This window comes from Copidosoma floridanum, unplaced genomic scaffold (assembly GCF_036245765.1).
Source record: "Copidosoma floridanum isolate Cflo_tuat_1 unplaced genomic scaffold, Cflo_Japanese_pri ptg000029l, whole genome shotgun sequence".
Taxonomy (NCBI): domain Eukaryota; kingdom Metazoa; phylum Arthropoda; class Insecta; order Hymenoptera; family Encyrtidae; genus Copidosoma; species Copidosoma floridanum.
In genome coordinates, this window is record NW_028321906.1 from 7,834,133 (window position 1) to 7,848,518 (window position 14,386).

General features: G+C 40.0%; 3 protein-coding genes across 5 annotated transcripts in view; 2 read left to right on the forward strand and 1 right to left on the reverse strand.

Moving 5' to 3' along the window:
* fng (Fringe glycosyltransferase) overlaps positions 1-14,386 on the reverse strand; it is a 94,781-nt gene that overhangs the window by 64,558 nt on the left and 15,837 nt on the right. The gene's annotated exons all lie outside the window — the stretch shown is intronic.
* LOC149373716 (CD63 antigen-like) lies at positions 4,080-6,985 on the forward strand. Of its 2 annotated transcripts, XM_089595995.1 has the most exons (6): positions 4,080-4,193; positions 5,311-5,499; positions 5,612-5,782; positions 5,877-6,104; positions 6,168-6,243; positions 6,761-6,945. In XM_089595995.1, the coding sequence occupies exons 1-6, from the start codon at positions 4,113-4,115 to the stop codon at positions 6,883-6,885; spliced, it is 870 nt and encodes a 289-aa protein (XP_089452121.1). In that variant the 5' UTR covers positions 4,080-4,112; the 3' UTR covers positions 6,886-6,945. The 2 variants fall into 2 exon arrangements, with proteins under 2 accessions (XP_089452121.1, XP_089452122.1); XM_089595996.1 differs by lacking the exon at positions 6,168-6,243 and having other exon boundaries at positions 6,761-6,985.
* On the forward strand, positions 7,695-9,482 carry LOC149373717 (CD63 antigen-like). The gene is made up of 5 exons (XM_089596053.1): positions 7,695-7,850; positions 8,525-8,713; positions 8,826-8,996; positions 9,091-9,318; positions 9,438-9,482. Exons 1-5 carry the CDS (start codon positions 7,770-7,772, stop codon positions 9,480-9,482), a joined length of 714 nt encoding a protein of 237 aa, XP_089452179.1. The 5' UTR covers positions 7,695-7,769.

The following is a 14,386-nucleotide window of genomic DNA, read 5'->3' on the forward strand; positions in this document are numbered from 1 at the left end:
TCGTCGATAAACAGCATCACGCAACTCGGAAAAAATCGTCCTTTTGCTCCGTAATGTATACATATAGGGCACCCTCTCGTCAACCGGTTATTCCCCCAATCGGTGTATAAGTACATACCACAAGGTGTATACGCTTACGCTCACGCGATTCGTCGCCACCGCGTCCTCTTCTCTCTCTCTCTCTCTCTTTTTTTTGCTCTCAATCACATTATGCAAATTATTTCTATTCGTGTATCTGTGCACAAAAGAGAGCTTTTTAAAAGCTACTCTCTCGAAGCTTTTACTCGAAAACAAATAGTCGGGAGGGTAGAAAAAGAAAGGACGTATCCACCACTTGTTTTCTCTCTCGTTGGAATTAAAGCCCTTTTGCAGGCACACTAGGTTGGTCAAAAATTAGCTTACGGAAAATGAGCTCTGCTCCAAGCTATCGTCAAGGACCCCGATGGCCAAAGTCGGTAGTCCGAAAACCGATACGATCCACAAACAAACTTCCCAACCCCTGAGCTATACCGAACCAATCGAGCCACTCGATCTCCCTCTTTGCGGGCCATCGCACCTCTCTCTCTCTCTCTCTTTGGTGCTCGGCTAAACCCCCCCTCGTGTCCATGACAACACGCGGTAACAAACCTTCCAAGTAGCTCCTCGTCCACGAGACGACGTATGCTCGGTTAAAGGCTGAAACGTCGGAGGAGGAGGAGGAGGATGGCATATATATAGAGGATACCCTCTATGGGTTGGTTTGTGCGAGTGTGCGAGTGTCATTAGGACGAACGACAGAGATTGGGTATGTATACACAGTGGAGGGTTGAACGTCCCGTCAGCTGATGCGCCCATCGCCTAATGGAGAGCGGTGCAAGTATAGTGGGGTATATACAACACATGCTTCCAACCACGACTCGCATGTACCATAGGTATATATATATATGAGGTGCACCAACTAAATAACGTGGGTCGATCCGAGGAAAGGTGGAGTAGACACACGGCACGTCGTATAGAGTGTACTATCCCCTCGGGAGGGTATGGTGTAGGTGCATTAAAGGTACTGGACAGGTACTCGCTACTCGTCGTCGTTAGCTCAGCCGCGGGAGATGGCTCCCGTTGCCGATGTGCCGCGGGGAACTGCCTCGAGATTTATAACGAGACGACAAGGACTACGACGCCGGGGACGCTGATGAGAGCGGGCGGCGCTCCAGTTTCAATTTAACCTTCTTCTTCTTCTTCTTCTTTGCTGTCGCACTTGATGTCCTCTCTCTATTTTTTTTTTTTACTCCATGTACGGTTGGTTGAGGAAGCTTTTTTCTCGTCGTTGCTGTTTGAAGGATCAAGAGAAAAGTTGAGAGCGGAAAAAGCAGTTGGTGTTGCCATTTTTTTTTTTTTTTTTTTTTTTTTTTTTTTTTTTTTTTTCTCGTATAGCATAGGTACATTATATAACAAAAAGTTAAAACAAATTTATTGAATTGCAGCTCGAAAAGATGCGCTCGGCTGTGTAAACTCGAGCTCTTGGCCCGAGGCTGCACAACTGAGGAAGCCATAAAGAAAGCGTTTTAATAAATGAGATGGTTCCAGCATGTATATCGCTCTCCCGATCGGGACTTTTTTTCGAAGCCGCGATGAACGTTAAAAATGAGACTTTATTCAACATTGCGGTATACACGTGTATGTGCGTATCAGGACAATCTGTATACTTTCCATCCGGGCGCGCGTATGCTGATGCTGCACTTTTGATAACGATTGTGATTTCGGCTTGTAATATGCATAAACAAATCACACGAAAAAATGGAGCCTACAAGAAATGTTCCGTTAAATTTTGGAGTCTCTCGTTTTCGTTGACTTTCAATCGTATTCGGGACAATGTGTTTTCCCACGAAACTCACCTCAGTGAGTATACTTCAGTCGGATGAACGACATCCGAAATCAAAACTAACGAACTGCTCTTCGAAAAGAGTACCAAACCGCAGTGAGTAAGTTAAATATGAGAGTGAAAAAACACGAGTCGAATAAAATACTGGACCCCGCGTCCAGTTGTAATACACACGTTGCCCCAAGCCCCTTTATCGTACGCGCGATGTCTCTCCTCTTTATTTTCTTTTTCTTTTCATTTCCTTTTCGTTCGCGTCTTGGTATAACGTGGGTTATAAAAAGGTAGGCGCGTAACATATAATACGCGCAGACACTCGCGTGCAAATGAAACGCACAAAGTGAGTGCGGAGGGAAGGGGAGGAGCATCGATGAGAGGAGATAATACGGGAGACGAAGAGCGTCGTCATTCGATCGCGAGTATCAGGTGCAAACCTGTTTTTACAAAGGAACCACGAGAGCCGCGGGCACGGGGCAAAGGGTTTAAATATATGTATGCACATATATACATTTATGCACGTAACGTACGGAACGGGCAAAAGTGCCGTGCGTACGAGTATCGTGTGTGCATCGATTTCTGGATCTCAAGACTGACGGCAAAGGGGAGAAGAGTGTATGGGCTTTTCGCAATGGTGTATATCCAATCGCTGCGGCTGTTTGTTATGTTGCGTTGCGTCGTTTTTCCAAAGCTCTCCAATGTCACGGAGCGGATAATCTAGTGTGGGAAAAACTTGGCTGGATACATGCACTCGTCAAATCGAGGTACAGGTGCCGCGGGTGAAACCAATATTCAACCGATCCGTAATTCCTTTTTGTCCTTTCTTCAAAGACTTTGAAGGCATGTTCACAAATTTTACAAACGGTCCAACGAGTTGCAAAAGTCGTAGTGAACTGTGTGCAGGTAACGACATCGTCATTCCAAAGCCATCTATAGTCACATACACTCTAACCATAACGTGTAAGATTATGTAAAAAAATTTTAATTTTCCGTGTGCAAATTATACGTGGAGATTCAGCCTATATATATAGGCTTAAAAACCCAATTAAAGCTCCTTCAAACTTTTGCTACTCCAAAGTAGACTCTCCGATAAAAACAGTTCCATCAAAACTTTCCCCCACACGCCTCGATATTAAACTTTGGCAGTCGGGGATTAATTTACTCTCGCCTCGGTTACCTCGATCTTAATAAGCATACATCGTGATATATTGAATTACACCAAGGCCTGAAAAAAAAAAAAAAAAAAAAAAACCATAACGTATGCATAAAGAAAGGACAGCCAACGAGCGAGAAAAAGCTCGAGTGAGACAGAAGCCGAAAAAAAAAGGAAGAGCGAGTCCTGAAACCACAAGAGACTTTCAGGCGAACGATCCTCACGCGAGTACGCAAAGTCCTGCGGCAACTTGGCATATACGAGCGAGCACTTCTAATGTTTCCAGAAAAATGGCCACGAGACCATTATTTTATCGGGAGGTACTGTAGTCTCAGGACTCGCGCAAAGGACCTTTGTATTTATGGGCGGGAGAGCAAGTCTTTTTATCCCAAATGAAGAGACTAATGCGCGGAAATTAGATACAGAGGAGGACTCGCACGATTGGGGTTTTTAATTATTTTTTGTTCCGTTGCCGAGGATTTGGTGGCTGTATATGCGCGCAGAAATGAATCCGATGGTATTGGGTTCGTCGCCACGCTGTTACCCGATACTCCGTCTGTCGAGGTTTTTACGGAATAGAAGAAACGATTCCGCGGCCCAACGCACGCACGCCGGACACGAGAGAAGTTCGCGTTCCTGTGGGAGGGACTCGCCGATCCCGAGCGTCGCAGTCTCGTGTTTCGGGTCCTCGTCCATTAGGTAAATGTAATGCAGAGGTGCATTCGACACGAAGGACTTTTCGAGGATTAACATCCTGGGGCTAACAGCAGCGTATAACTTTCACATTGAGTATATTATGTTAGTGACCGCGTATAGCTGCTCTCGGTCGTGAAGGAGTGTTGTCACTGATTTTCGTGAAAATCATTACTCCGAAAGTAAAAATGGAGCTATTGTCGACTGATAAGAGTTTGAAAATAACTAACTCGACGATGTGCTCACCAAAGCTGCCCAGCTATAGCCGGTTAAGTCGATGCTAGCACCGCGTGTGTTGTCAGTACAGCTAGTGCAGTCAATCGAGACATATACAGTATAGTCAAGCAACCCTTTTTTTCCTTATCTTTTTTTTGTTTTTTGCTTTTTTCTGTTTGGTAGCGGATTGAAAAAATGACATCACCAGCAGTGCAACGCGATTACAACAGACGGTGCATCAATTTCGGGCTCTGTGGCGTCAACCTTCTTTTGGTGGTCTGTGTTATTTTCTGCATTTTATTATACTATTTACTCTTATGACATTGTTACTTTTAATGCCATTAAATATGATTTTTACCGCACGATCGTGAAATTTATACGAATTCCAAGTGTACTGTGTCTTATTGCAGACAAATTTGAGTTTTAATATTTTATTACGTCACAGTTTTTGTATTTAGTGGTGTGGGATATTTAATTTTGTTTCATTGTTCGTCAAAAAATAAAGACAATAAGTACCCCCCCGCCCCAAAAAAAAAATCATGTAGTAAAATCTATAGAATGAAAAACAGCTCAATCAATGAAATTTTTCAGTCTGTTCTAATTGCTGTTCATGAATGTTTTCGTGATTATGATCTCCGATAACTGCACTAATTAGTATTTAAATACGTGGTTAGGTTTGTCGAAAACTTATCAAGTTAGACGATGTGCCGGCATTTCTACGACAGTGCAATTTAGATAGGTGAAAAAGGGGACCAATAAAATAAATAAATCATATTTAATCTTCATTTTGTAATTTATAAGCAAATCTAAATTTGCTTACGAAACGTTAATTCAGAGATAGCTGTTACATAGCCAAAGGAAATGGCAATTTTTAAGAAGATATGCCGACTTCTCAAATGTTTCCTATTTCGTGAAATTCAATACTTAAATATAAATAGAGGATTGATGATACATTATATTACATGGTTAAATGTGAGACATAATAGAAATTTTTGAAGAAAATACATGGCAATACAAACAATTCCAAAATATTCATGACGTAAAAGGTGTAACAAGCGTATCTCAGCGATCTAATTCTTTCAATCAAGCACAATATTTTTAATCTTATTTCGTTAGCTATTTTCTTTTGAATAAAAATATTTCTTGACTTTTTTTATTAATATTTTATTAAATGCAATTATTTTTTTTAACATAAGAAATTTCTACATAGTTTTACGAAATCTTTTTTAAATCGACTACGTTTTTTTAATTAAAAGAAAATACTTGATGTACTACTCTTAAAGAAATTTTTTCTGGTTTTAAAAATTGAGAGGCTCAATAATAATCCATTAATGAAAATAAATGTGATTGTATAAAAAATGTTTTTAAACGGTAACAACTTGATTTATTGCAGTTGGTTTGCCTAAATGACATTTGGTTCGGTAGAACCATCTACGATCTACAAGGTAGTGTCTCTTACATATTGGACACTAAATATTTCTTCCCTGGAACTGTCGTTGTTATTTTTGGAGGCTTCATCCTTACCACGGCATTTATAGGTTGCTACAGTGCCTTTAAAAAAAACTCCTGTGCACTTTGCATCGTAAGTGCCATCAATTAAAAATAATTTGATTAAATACATACGCTCAAACCTAGTGACATTTCTAAAGCAGAGATTTTTTTATGCTCAAATGTTGTACTATTTTCACTTTCAGTATATATTTTTCGTCTCAACGATACTCGTCATTGGAATTTGGGCATCAGTGGCTGCCTTTGCTCTACAAAATAAATTTGTTGGTCACTTGAATGAAAAATTCCATCACACGATGCATAAATACAACTACGACAACAGTACACGAGAGGCTGTCGACTCTTTCCAATGGCAGGTTAGACAATATTTTATATTACTCAGTTTGACTTTACCAATCCATCAAATGGTACCATTTTAATGGCTAATTTTTGTTCTTGTGTTACGTAAAGTTGCGATGCTGCGGATACGAGGGTCCGGAGGACTGGGCGGGAATATTAAAGAATAATAGCACGAGATATATGGTCCCAAAATCATGCTGTGACGGGATGTACATTGACACAAAGGGATGCCTTGATACATTCGCTTTTTCGGAAGGTTGTACAACAAAAGTTGCCCATGTAATGTATTACACTACACTTACACTGCTCATCGGGTCCATAACCATGGCGTTTATTGAAGTAAGAATTTTTTGTTCTGTTTGTGATTGTATTATTTATACATAAAAATAACTATTGCTTTAGATTGTTGCAATAACACTAGCCATCATACTGGGACGTACTATCCGAGAAGAACAGATGAAACAAGGAGCAGTCCTGAGTAATTGCAAAATTTTTCTAAAAAGTCTATTCTTGGGCTCTTCTTGGACGCGATGATTGATAAAAAAATGGTGTGCATTAAATACATAAGCTTTATTAAAAAAAATGTGTACTGGTCAGTGTTGTAAAAATGCGTTAATTGGCGATAAATCGGCAACTACGGTCTATTATTTGAAAGTCATTCCAAAGTATGTGGCAGACGATTTTTTGGGGCACTTGTTCATATTTAAATAACAGTTGTAAATATTTTATGCCACGTACAGTGACCATCCATTTCTTTTTAATTTGAAATTTTTCTTCTAACTAATACAGAGTGTTGCTTCATTATAATTTTTTCACGTTGTTTCTATACCGATTTTTGTGATACACTGTCCTAGTATGGGTTTGATTTGAGGGTTTATGCATTAAATTTCCACCATTACTCAGTCGAGCAGCACCTTGAGGAAGCGTCCGAAAACAAGATTTAAAATTGTGGTCCTTGATTTTTACTCAATTTTTTATATTTTTTTCATTAAAAGGGGAACGCATCAGCAGATCAACGCAGGAGAACTTACCAATTGAGTACAAGCCATTGGAACGGAAAGAACCTTTCAGCGCTACTTGCGTCGAGTACGTACAGAAGAATTATGAAAAAGCTTATTAAGACGCAACTCGTCTTGTCAAGTAGAAGAAATGTCTATCTATGCTAAATAGTTGATTATCCAACCCCTTTTCACTTAAAACTTTTTCGCCAGCCCTACTTTGCTGCCTTTGTATTAACGATTTTGTAATAGTAATGAAACTGTTATAAGAATACTTTGTTAGATAATATAAATTTGTATTTTGGTTATCCTCCCATACCTGTCTTGGACTCACTTCAAAATTTATTGACCCAAAGTAGGTTGAAAAGAAATTTTTTCCTTATAAATTTTGTTGGAAAAAATTTGTAGTTAAATTGGCGTAATTGTTAGCTCTGGATGCAATAGAAATACTATACGTCATATCCTAATAGTGAAATTTGGTCAATTTTCGAGAAAAACATGTCATCTCTGATGCGAGGGGGTAAACTGCATATATAACGTAAATATTCTAAAATTACCATAATAAACGTTGAAGTCAACTGCGGGTCATTCCAATGGAGGTCGCAATTGATCGAAATTCTTGTACTTGCGAACAATGGAAGATCCAACAATTGTGGATCATAACGTATTTCAATGAAAACACATTCATTGATGATTATTGTATAATAATTGGTAGTACCACTTTTACTCCGTTCGATTTCATTTGCTTATGTTGTCAGTGATTTTTTTGGCAACCATCATCACTCCAAGATCAAATAGAGCTATAACAATATATTGCCGATCGATAAAAGTTTGGAAATAACCAACTCGACGACAACCCCCACCAATAAGTACACCTAATAAAGTCGGTGCTAGCACCGCGTGTGTTGTCAGTACTGCGAACGCAGTTATTCGAGAGATACCCGGTAGTCGAGCAACCTTTTTTTTTTGTTTTTTGCTTTTTTCTGTTTGGTAGCAAATTGAAAAAATGACATCACCAGCAGTGCAACGCGATTACAACAGACGGTGCATCAATTTCGGGCTCTGTGGCGTCAACCTTCTTTTGGTGGTCTGTGTTATTTTCTGCATTTTATCATACTATTTACTACTATTTATTATAATTACAATAATTTTTAGGGCAATTCTTGTGAATATTCGCATACTTTTTACATTAAATGTGTTTTTTTACCGCATGATCGAAATTTTCATACTAATTTAGGGTTTTTTGTAGATTACCAAAGGCAAATTTGAATTTAAACCGTAGAACTTTATCGTGGCACAGTTACTCGTTTTTATTGGTGTTCAAAGGATTTTTAATTTTGTTTTATCCTTTACCAACCAAAGACAATACTAAAAAAAAAAAAAAAAAATGATCTAGTAAAATCTATCATCAAGAGCAGCTAGAGCAATAAAATTCATTAGTCTGTTTTAATTGTTATTCATACGATGCGTATACGCTTTCGTGATTATGATCTCCAATAATTTCACTAATAAGTAATTAAAATTAATCAAATTCTAAATTTCCAATCAATAATGCAAGCAAACCTATTATTTGGCTCGTACAAGAACATTACAGCTGCACTTTAATGGAATTTCTGAAATATTTAAAATTAATTGGAATAATTTTGAATTAATGAATAAACGAGCAAGTGACTTTAAAAGTTTAGTTGGATTAATTGATTGTTTCTTACGTACTGTTGTAAAAAATTTATTATATTGAAAATGTAACTCGATTTATTGCAGTTGGTTTGCCTAATTAACCTTTGGTTCGGTAGAACCATCTACGATCTACAAGGTAGTGTCTCTTACATATTGGACACTAAATATTTCTTCCCTGGAACTGTCGTTGTTATTTTTGGAGGCTTCATCCTTACCACGGCATTTATAGGTTGCTACAGTGCCTTTAAAAAAAACTCCTGTGCACTTTGCATCGTAAGTGCCATCAATTAAAAATAATTTGATTAAATACATACGCTCAAACCTAGTGACATTTCTAAAGCAGAGATTTTTTTATGCTCAAATGTTGTACTATTTTCACTTTCAGTATATATTTTTCGTCTCAACGATACTCGTCATTGGAATTTGGGCATCAGTGGCTGCCTTTGCTCTACAAAATAAATTTGTTGGTCACTTGAATGAAAAATTCCATCACACGATGCATAAATACAACTACGACAACAGTACACGAGAGGCTGTCGACTCTTTCCAATGGCAGGTTAGACAATATTTTATATTACTCAGTTTGACTTTACCAATCCATCAAATGGTACCATTTTAATGGCTAATTTTTGTTCTTGTGTTACGTAAAGTTGCGATGCTGCGGATACGAGGGTCCGGAGGACTGGGCGGGAATATTAAAGAATAATAGCACGAGATATATGGTCCCAAAATCATGCTGTGACGGGATGTACATTGACACAAAGGGATGCCTTGATACATTCGCTTTTTCGGAAGGTTGTACAACAAAAGTTGCCCATGTAATGTATTACACTACACTTACACTGCTCATCGGGTCCATAATTACTGCTCTTATTCAGGTAATATTTTTAAAAATTATCTTTCTTTTATGTTATTGATGGTAATTTTATTTAAACAACAACAAAAATTTTTTCCAGGTGGTTACAGTAACTATTGTCATTTTGGGACGGATTATCAGATGAGACCATACAGAAAAACAATCGACCTGTACACCAGCAAGTAGAAAAAATGTCGACCTATTTTATAACAGAAAACATCCACCAACTACATTTTTCGACAAAAACTGATAACATCATGGTGTAATTTTTTGTATAAATAACTGAAAACTGCCCCTGTATTAATAATTGTAAAAACAAAAGTGAAGTTTTAATACTTTGTTTGATGGTACAGTGATGTACCTATACAGAATGTACAACCCTCAAAGACATTAAAAAATACATGAAAAAAAAAATCTTGACATTACTTAGACATTATGTTAAATTGTATGTTACTGTCTTTTTCAATTTACTTGTAAAAAAAAAAATTTAATTTTAAATCAAAAGCCCGTGAATTTTAAAGTATCGAACTTTAAAGCATGCCTGATCTGGACACACATTATTGGCTCCCCAAATGAAGCTTTCGTCAATGATTCATGAAAAGATGCACTACCAGCAGCACCGTAAAGAAAAAAAAAAAAAAAGCTCACACAGCCAAACTTTTCTCGTACGTATACATATTGCATCCGTAAGAAGGTACAAATTGAGTCTTCAAAACGAAGGTAACAAAAAAAACTTATCGCGTACCTACATCTCAATCAATTGCATGCTTTGAAAAAAAAAAAAAAAAAAAAGAGGAGAAAAAACATACAAGCGACAATTTCCCCTTTCGCGCCAGAGCGTACATAAACGTGCTCGCACGTAATTTCGAGAGGTAGAGAGAGAGAGAGAGAGCCTGCAAGTGTGTATACACGTAATACCCGGCGTGTACACGTGAGAGAGCACGACGACGGCCGGTTAGGCGTCAATAAATCAATTGGGCCAACCGAGGCTGCAACCGGGTCAAATCGATTGAGAAGATCGATCGGCTGACCGTCGCTCGGGTGTACACGTACACGCGACGTAAAAGTGTGTACGCGCAGTGAGAATGAGAGCACACCCGAGCGGTTTTTGCTGCTGCTGCTGCTGGTGTATTCGATTCCAGAATTTCAACGGAGGACTGCATCAATCGAAAGGCACTGGCGCTCCGGTGCTTTCCTAATATGGAATCAAGGGGGAAGGGAGGTACACGCACGCACACCAAAGGGGACGAGGAAACACATAAATGCCTCGCCAAGGGGAAAAGATGCCTCATCGACTTTTTAATTTGAGGATGGAATCGTTTTATCTCTTTCTTTCCCTCCTGTACATGGATACGCGTAGGTATGTGTCGAAGCACGACTAGACGCGAATATTGGCATTTTTTTTTTTTTTTTTTTTTTTTTTTTTCACTCTGTGGGGCTTCTTTTTGTGACACACACGTGAGCATCGCTTCGAGCAGAGGAGGAACGGTGCTCTGGTTTTATAAAGTTTTTGCGGCAGGGAGTTTTCTTTGCGTGAATTTTTTTTTTTACTCTCTTACTTATTCCCTCAAGTCCCCCGCCACGAGTGGGAACGCGATTTTTATGATTTTCAATACGCAATAAAGTTTTTAAGCACAAACCAAGCTTGCGATAAGCTTTTACTTTTTGATTGACCCGTTGCCTTTTTTTTTTTTTAGACTAAAACAAATGAGCTTGTGACGCTGATGCGCAGGAGTCATTGTACCTCGACATGGGTGGATCCCACGTAACATTTTTGCGATCGTTTTTCCTGTCCGCTCCCAAGGATTGTTTGATGAATCGTAAAGCTCAGTTCCGCGAATACCCCGTTCACTCGAGACTAATTCCTCAAAAAAGTGTAAAACCAATGGCGTATCACGGCAAAAGGGCTTAAAAATACAAGTGCTGCTCGCTCGAGCAATCAGCATAAAGACCACGGACGGTGAGAGATGAAGGTGGAGTCGGGGGGATCTACTCGAGGATGAAATGAAATTCGTAATACAGGTGCCATCGGGAATGATCGAAACGACGCGGTGGCTTTTTACGCTCCCCCGACTTTTCGCATCGGCCCCAACCTCGAGTAGATTTACGACCTTCCCTATCTCGCCTACTTTTTTTTTTAAATACTCGTCGAATAAAATTTGTGGAATGTCGATGGTCGATGGTAGTTTCCCATCATCCAATGAATAAATGGAGGGTTGTGCTCTCGACGTGAATTTTAAGCAGCCCACAAGACCGGTGCACTGGAAAACTCGGATTCATTGCCCCATCGTTTTGCGCGTTACAGGTGTAAATATACGTAATACGCTTGGCGTACTTCATCGACCAACCTTTGGCTTTGGTATTTTTGCATCCTTGAACGTTTTACAGCATCGACTTTTTTCCCTCCATTTTTCCACTCGCAGAAAGTAAGATGATAAAAAAATAAAAGAGGGAGAGAAACAGTAGGAAATCCGAGGTTTCTCTGCAAGCTGTGAGAGCAAACAATCGATGGTTAGGGCTCGGAGCATTGGACAATTTCAATACCAGAGTACCTACTTACTTTGACTTTGAAATTCGTAAATGCTATGAATACATTTTTCACAAATATTCGCGCGCGTCCGACAAAAGCTTACAGCTCGTCCGGAGTACAAATACCGTATGAAGTATACCGTTTCTACGTGGGTACCTGCAACTTTTTTACGCGAAATCCTAAACTTTGTCTGCCAAAAAACATCCAAACCCGCGGATGAAAGGACGATGAGAGCAGCAGTTGACAAGCGAGTCTCGCGCTAGGATTACGAGGAGCTCTCGGCACGTCCAGTGCAACTTTTTTCTCTTCCCTCCCGCGACTTTCCAGGAAGGCATATGTACGCGTTCATACACCACATTCGGGTGTGCGCCCCGTGCATTCGAATCACGTGCCGAAGCGCGTGCAGTGTATATATATTGTGTAACTAGTGCTTGCAGCAGCTGATGTGTATATACCGTGTCCATGCAGTATCGTGTACTTTTACGCTCCGGACAATAACAGTGGCAATTTGCTCCTTTTTTTTCTCTCTCTACGTCGCTGAGTGGGAAGAAAAAGTTCCTACACTTGAATGGAAACTTTTCTCGGGTAATGAAAAATTTAGGGTTGCATATAGGTATAACGCACGTGTTTGCAATCAATCAATGGACATCTCGATATAAAATCGGGATACAAAGCAAACGGAGATTGCAGCAAATATTTTTCAGGGCACAAATATTCTTGTGTGTAATATAATACAATTCGGTAATATATATATATACGTACGGAAAACAAATTCAAGACTCGGAATTGTCTTCCTGCAATGACAGTGGAGCAGTATGTGGTGTATGGAAAAGGGCACCCAGACAGCAGGAATGAAAAAACGTTTATGCGACGGCGCTTGGATTTCGTGAAAAAAGTACAGGGACAAAAAGTAGAAGAGAGTTTCTCATGCGAACGGAGCAGCAGACTGCATAAGATTTCAAAGTTTCAGGCGCTCGAGGGGCCGCGCGCACGGGATTTTAAATTCAACTTTCCGCGACGCGAGCTCGAATCTCATCGAGGGCATTGTTTTTTTTCCTCCCCCCGTCTCCCTCTTTTACTTTTTCCTGGTGAAAAAATCAGTACCTTCTCGTCCTTGCAGCTCCTTGGGGGGGACAAAAAAAACTTGGGTGTCTTCTTCATACTGATGTACATCAATATCTTTGTTACTTCAACTCCACCGTTTCTTCCGACTCAAAACTCACTTCGAAGTTTAGAAAAAGCCACAGTCCTGAATTAAGCTCCTCTACTCGTACAAATATATTCTCGCAAATTCATCTTCACTCGGCGGCAGAAGCAAAACCATCAAGCTTCTGCCCAGCATCCCCGTTCCCATGTCAAAAGGGGTGGAGGAGAAAAAAAAAAGGACCCAGCGCGAAACCGCTTGCCTTTTCATTTTCGCATTTGGTGCTGTGTTGTATATATATATAATACGCGGCGGCTCCTCTCGGCTAATCACGTGCACGTGTGTCCACCGTGTGTATACGAGACGCGATCCTCCTTTTCATTCTGCGGACGGCTCGGAGTAGCCCCGTATACCCACCGATGAATGAAACCAGCAGCTCTACGCTGTATTTATTTTAGTTTTTTAGTTTTTTTTTTTTTTTTTTTTTTTTTTTTTGTCAGTTCTTTTCACGAGCCGGGGTCTCTTGTGCGACCGGAGGAACATTTGCACATTGTGGGTTTTTGAAAAAAAAAGTATGTGTACAAAATTGCCCGAGAGGGGGATAAGAAGGACCGCAGACGGTGGCTAAGTGAATTTTTGAGAAAGGATGGACGCACGGATCCATTGTAGGCAAGGGGAGCTGACACGGTTGCACTGAAAGAGACAAGCCCTTTTGATACACCTATATACTACTTACACTTGATTAGTAAAAAAAAAAGAGAAAAAACCTCGATGTTTTTAGAAATCTCACTTGCAAAAAGCCCGTCACCTGAATTCTCTCTTGGTATATATTTATACCGAGCGTTGCCAACCACGTGCTTCACAAACATAATTTCCATAGCAGTTTTGAAGAAAGAAAAAAAAAAAAAAAAAACAGCTCAGGTAAACAAATGCAGTACGAATCAAACGAAGCAAAATTAACCAGCCCTCACAAGTGGCACTCGAGCAGGGAGAGATGTGTATCAGGGCAGTTAAACAGGTACACTTAGGAAACCGGCTGCCGCTATATCTTACCCCGTTGGATGTGGAGGAAGCGTTAAAATAAGCCCACCAGGAGCACATCACGAGCTTCGAAGAGGGAAAGGGACAAAAGAGGAAGATGACTCGGCCGAAAGAGAGACGAAACGGCACAAAAGGGGGGGGAGGATAGGTGGAAGAGTATATGTGTATACACGTTGGGTAGCGAAAAACGAGAAGAAGACTGTATAGGAGGGGGAGGAGGAGGCGCGTCTTTTCGTCGTCTCTAAACGCTCATTATGCGGCATTACCGGAGCGGCGGCAGAGTATAAAATATAATAGTCACCACGCGGTCACGCGACCGTCACCGGCTGCTTAGTTGCGGGACAAGTTTTTTCCTCCTCTTGCACCTACCTGCAA

What these genes read in the sequence shown, in the direction of transcription:
- LOC149373717 (XM_089596053.1), top strand. Translation starts at nt 7,770, where the DNA reads ATGACATCACCAGCAGTGCAACGCGATTACAACAGACGGTGCATCAAT. An exon ending in GCGTCAACCTTCTTTTGGTG is followed by an intron (nt 7,851 to 8,524) that starts GTCTGTGTTATT and finishes GATTTATTGCAG; the next exon opens with TTGGTTTGCCTAATTAACCT. An exon ending in TAATTACTGCTCTTATTCAG is followed by an intron (nt 9,319 to 9,437) that starts GTAATATTTTTA and finishes ACGGATTATCAG; the next exon opens with ATGAGACCATACAGAAAAAC.
- LOC149373716 (XM_089595995.1), top strand. Translation starts at nt 4,113, where the DNA reads ATGACATCACCAGCAGTGCAACGCGATTACAACAGACGGTGCATCAAT. An exon ending in TCGACTCTTTCCAATGGCAG is followed by an intron (nt 5,783 to 5,876) that starts GTTAGACAATAT and finishes TGTTACGTAAAG; the next exon opens with TTGCGATGCTGCGGATACGA. An exon ending in GAAACAAGGAGCAGTCCTGA is followed by an intron (nt 6,244 to 6,760) that starts GTAATTGCAAAA and finishes TTTCATTAAAAG; the next exon opens with GGGAACGCATCAGCAGATCA.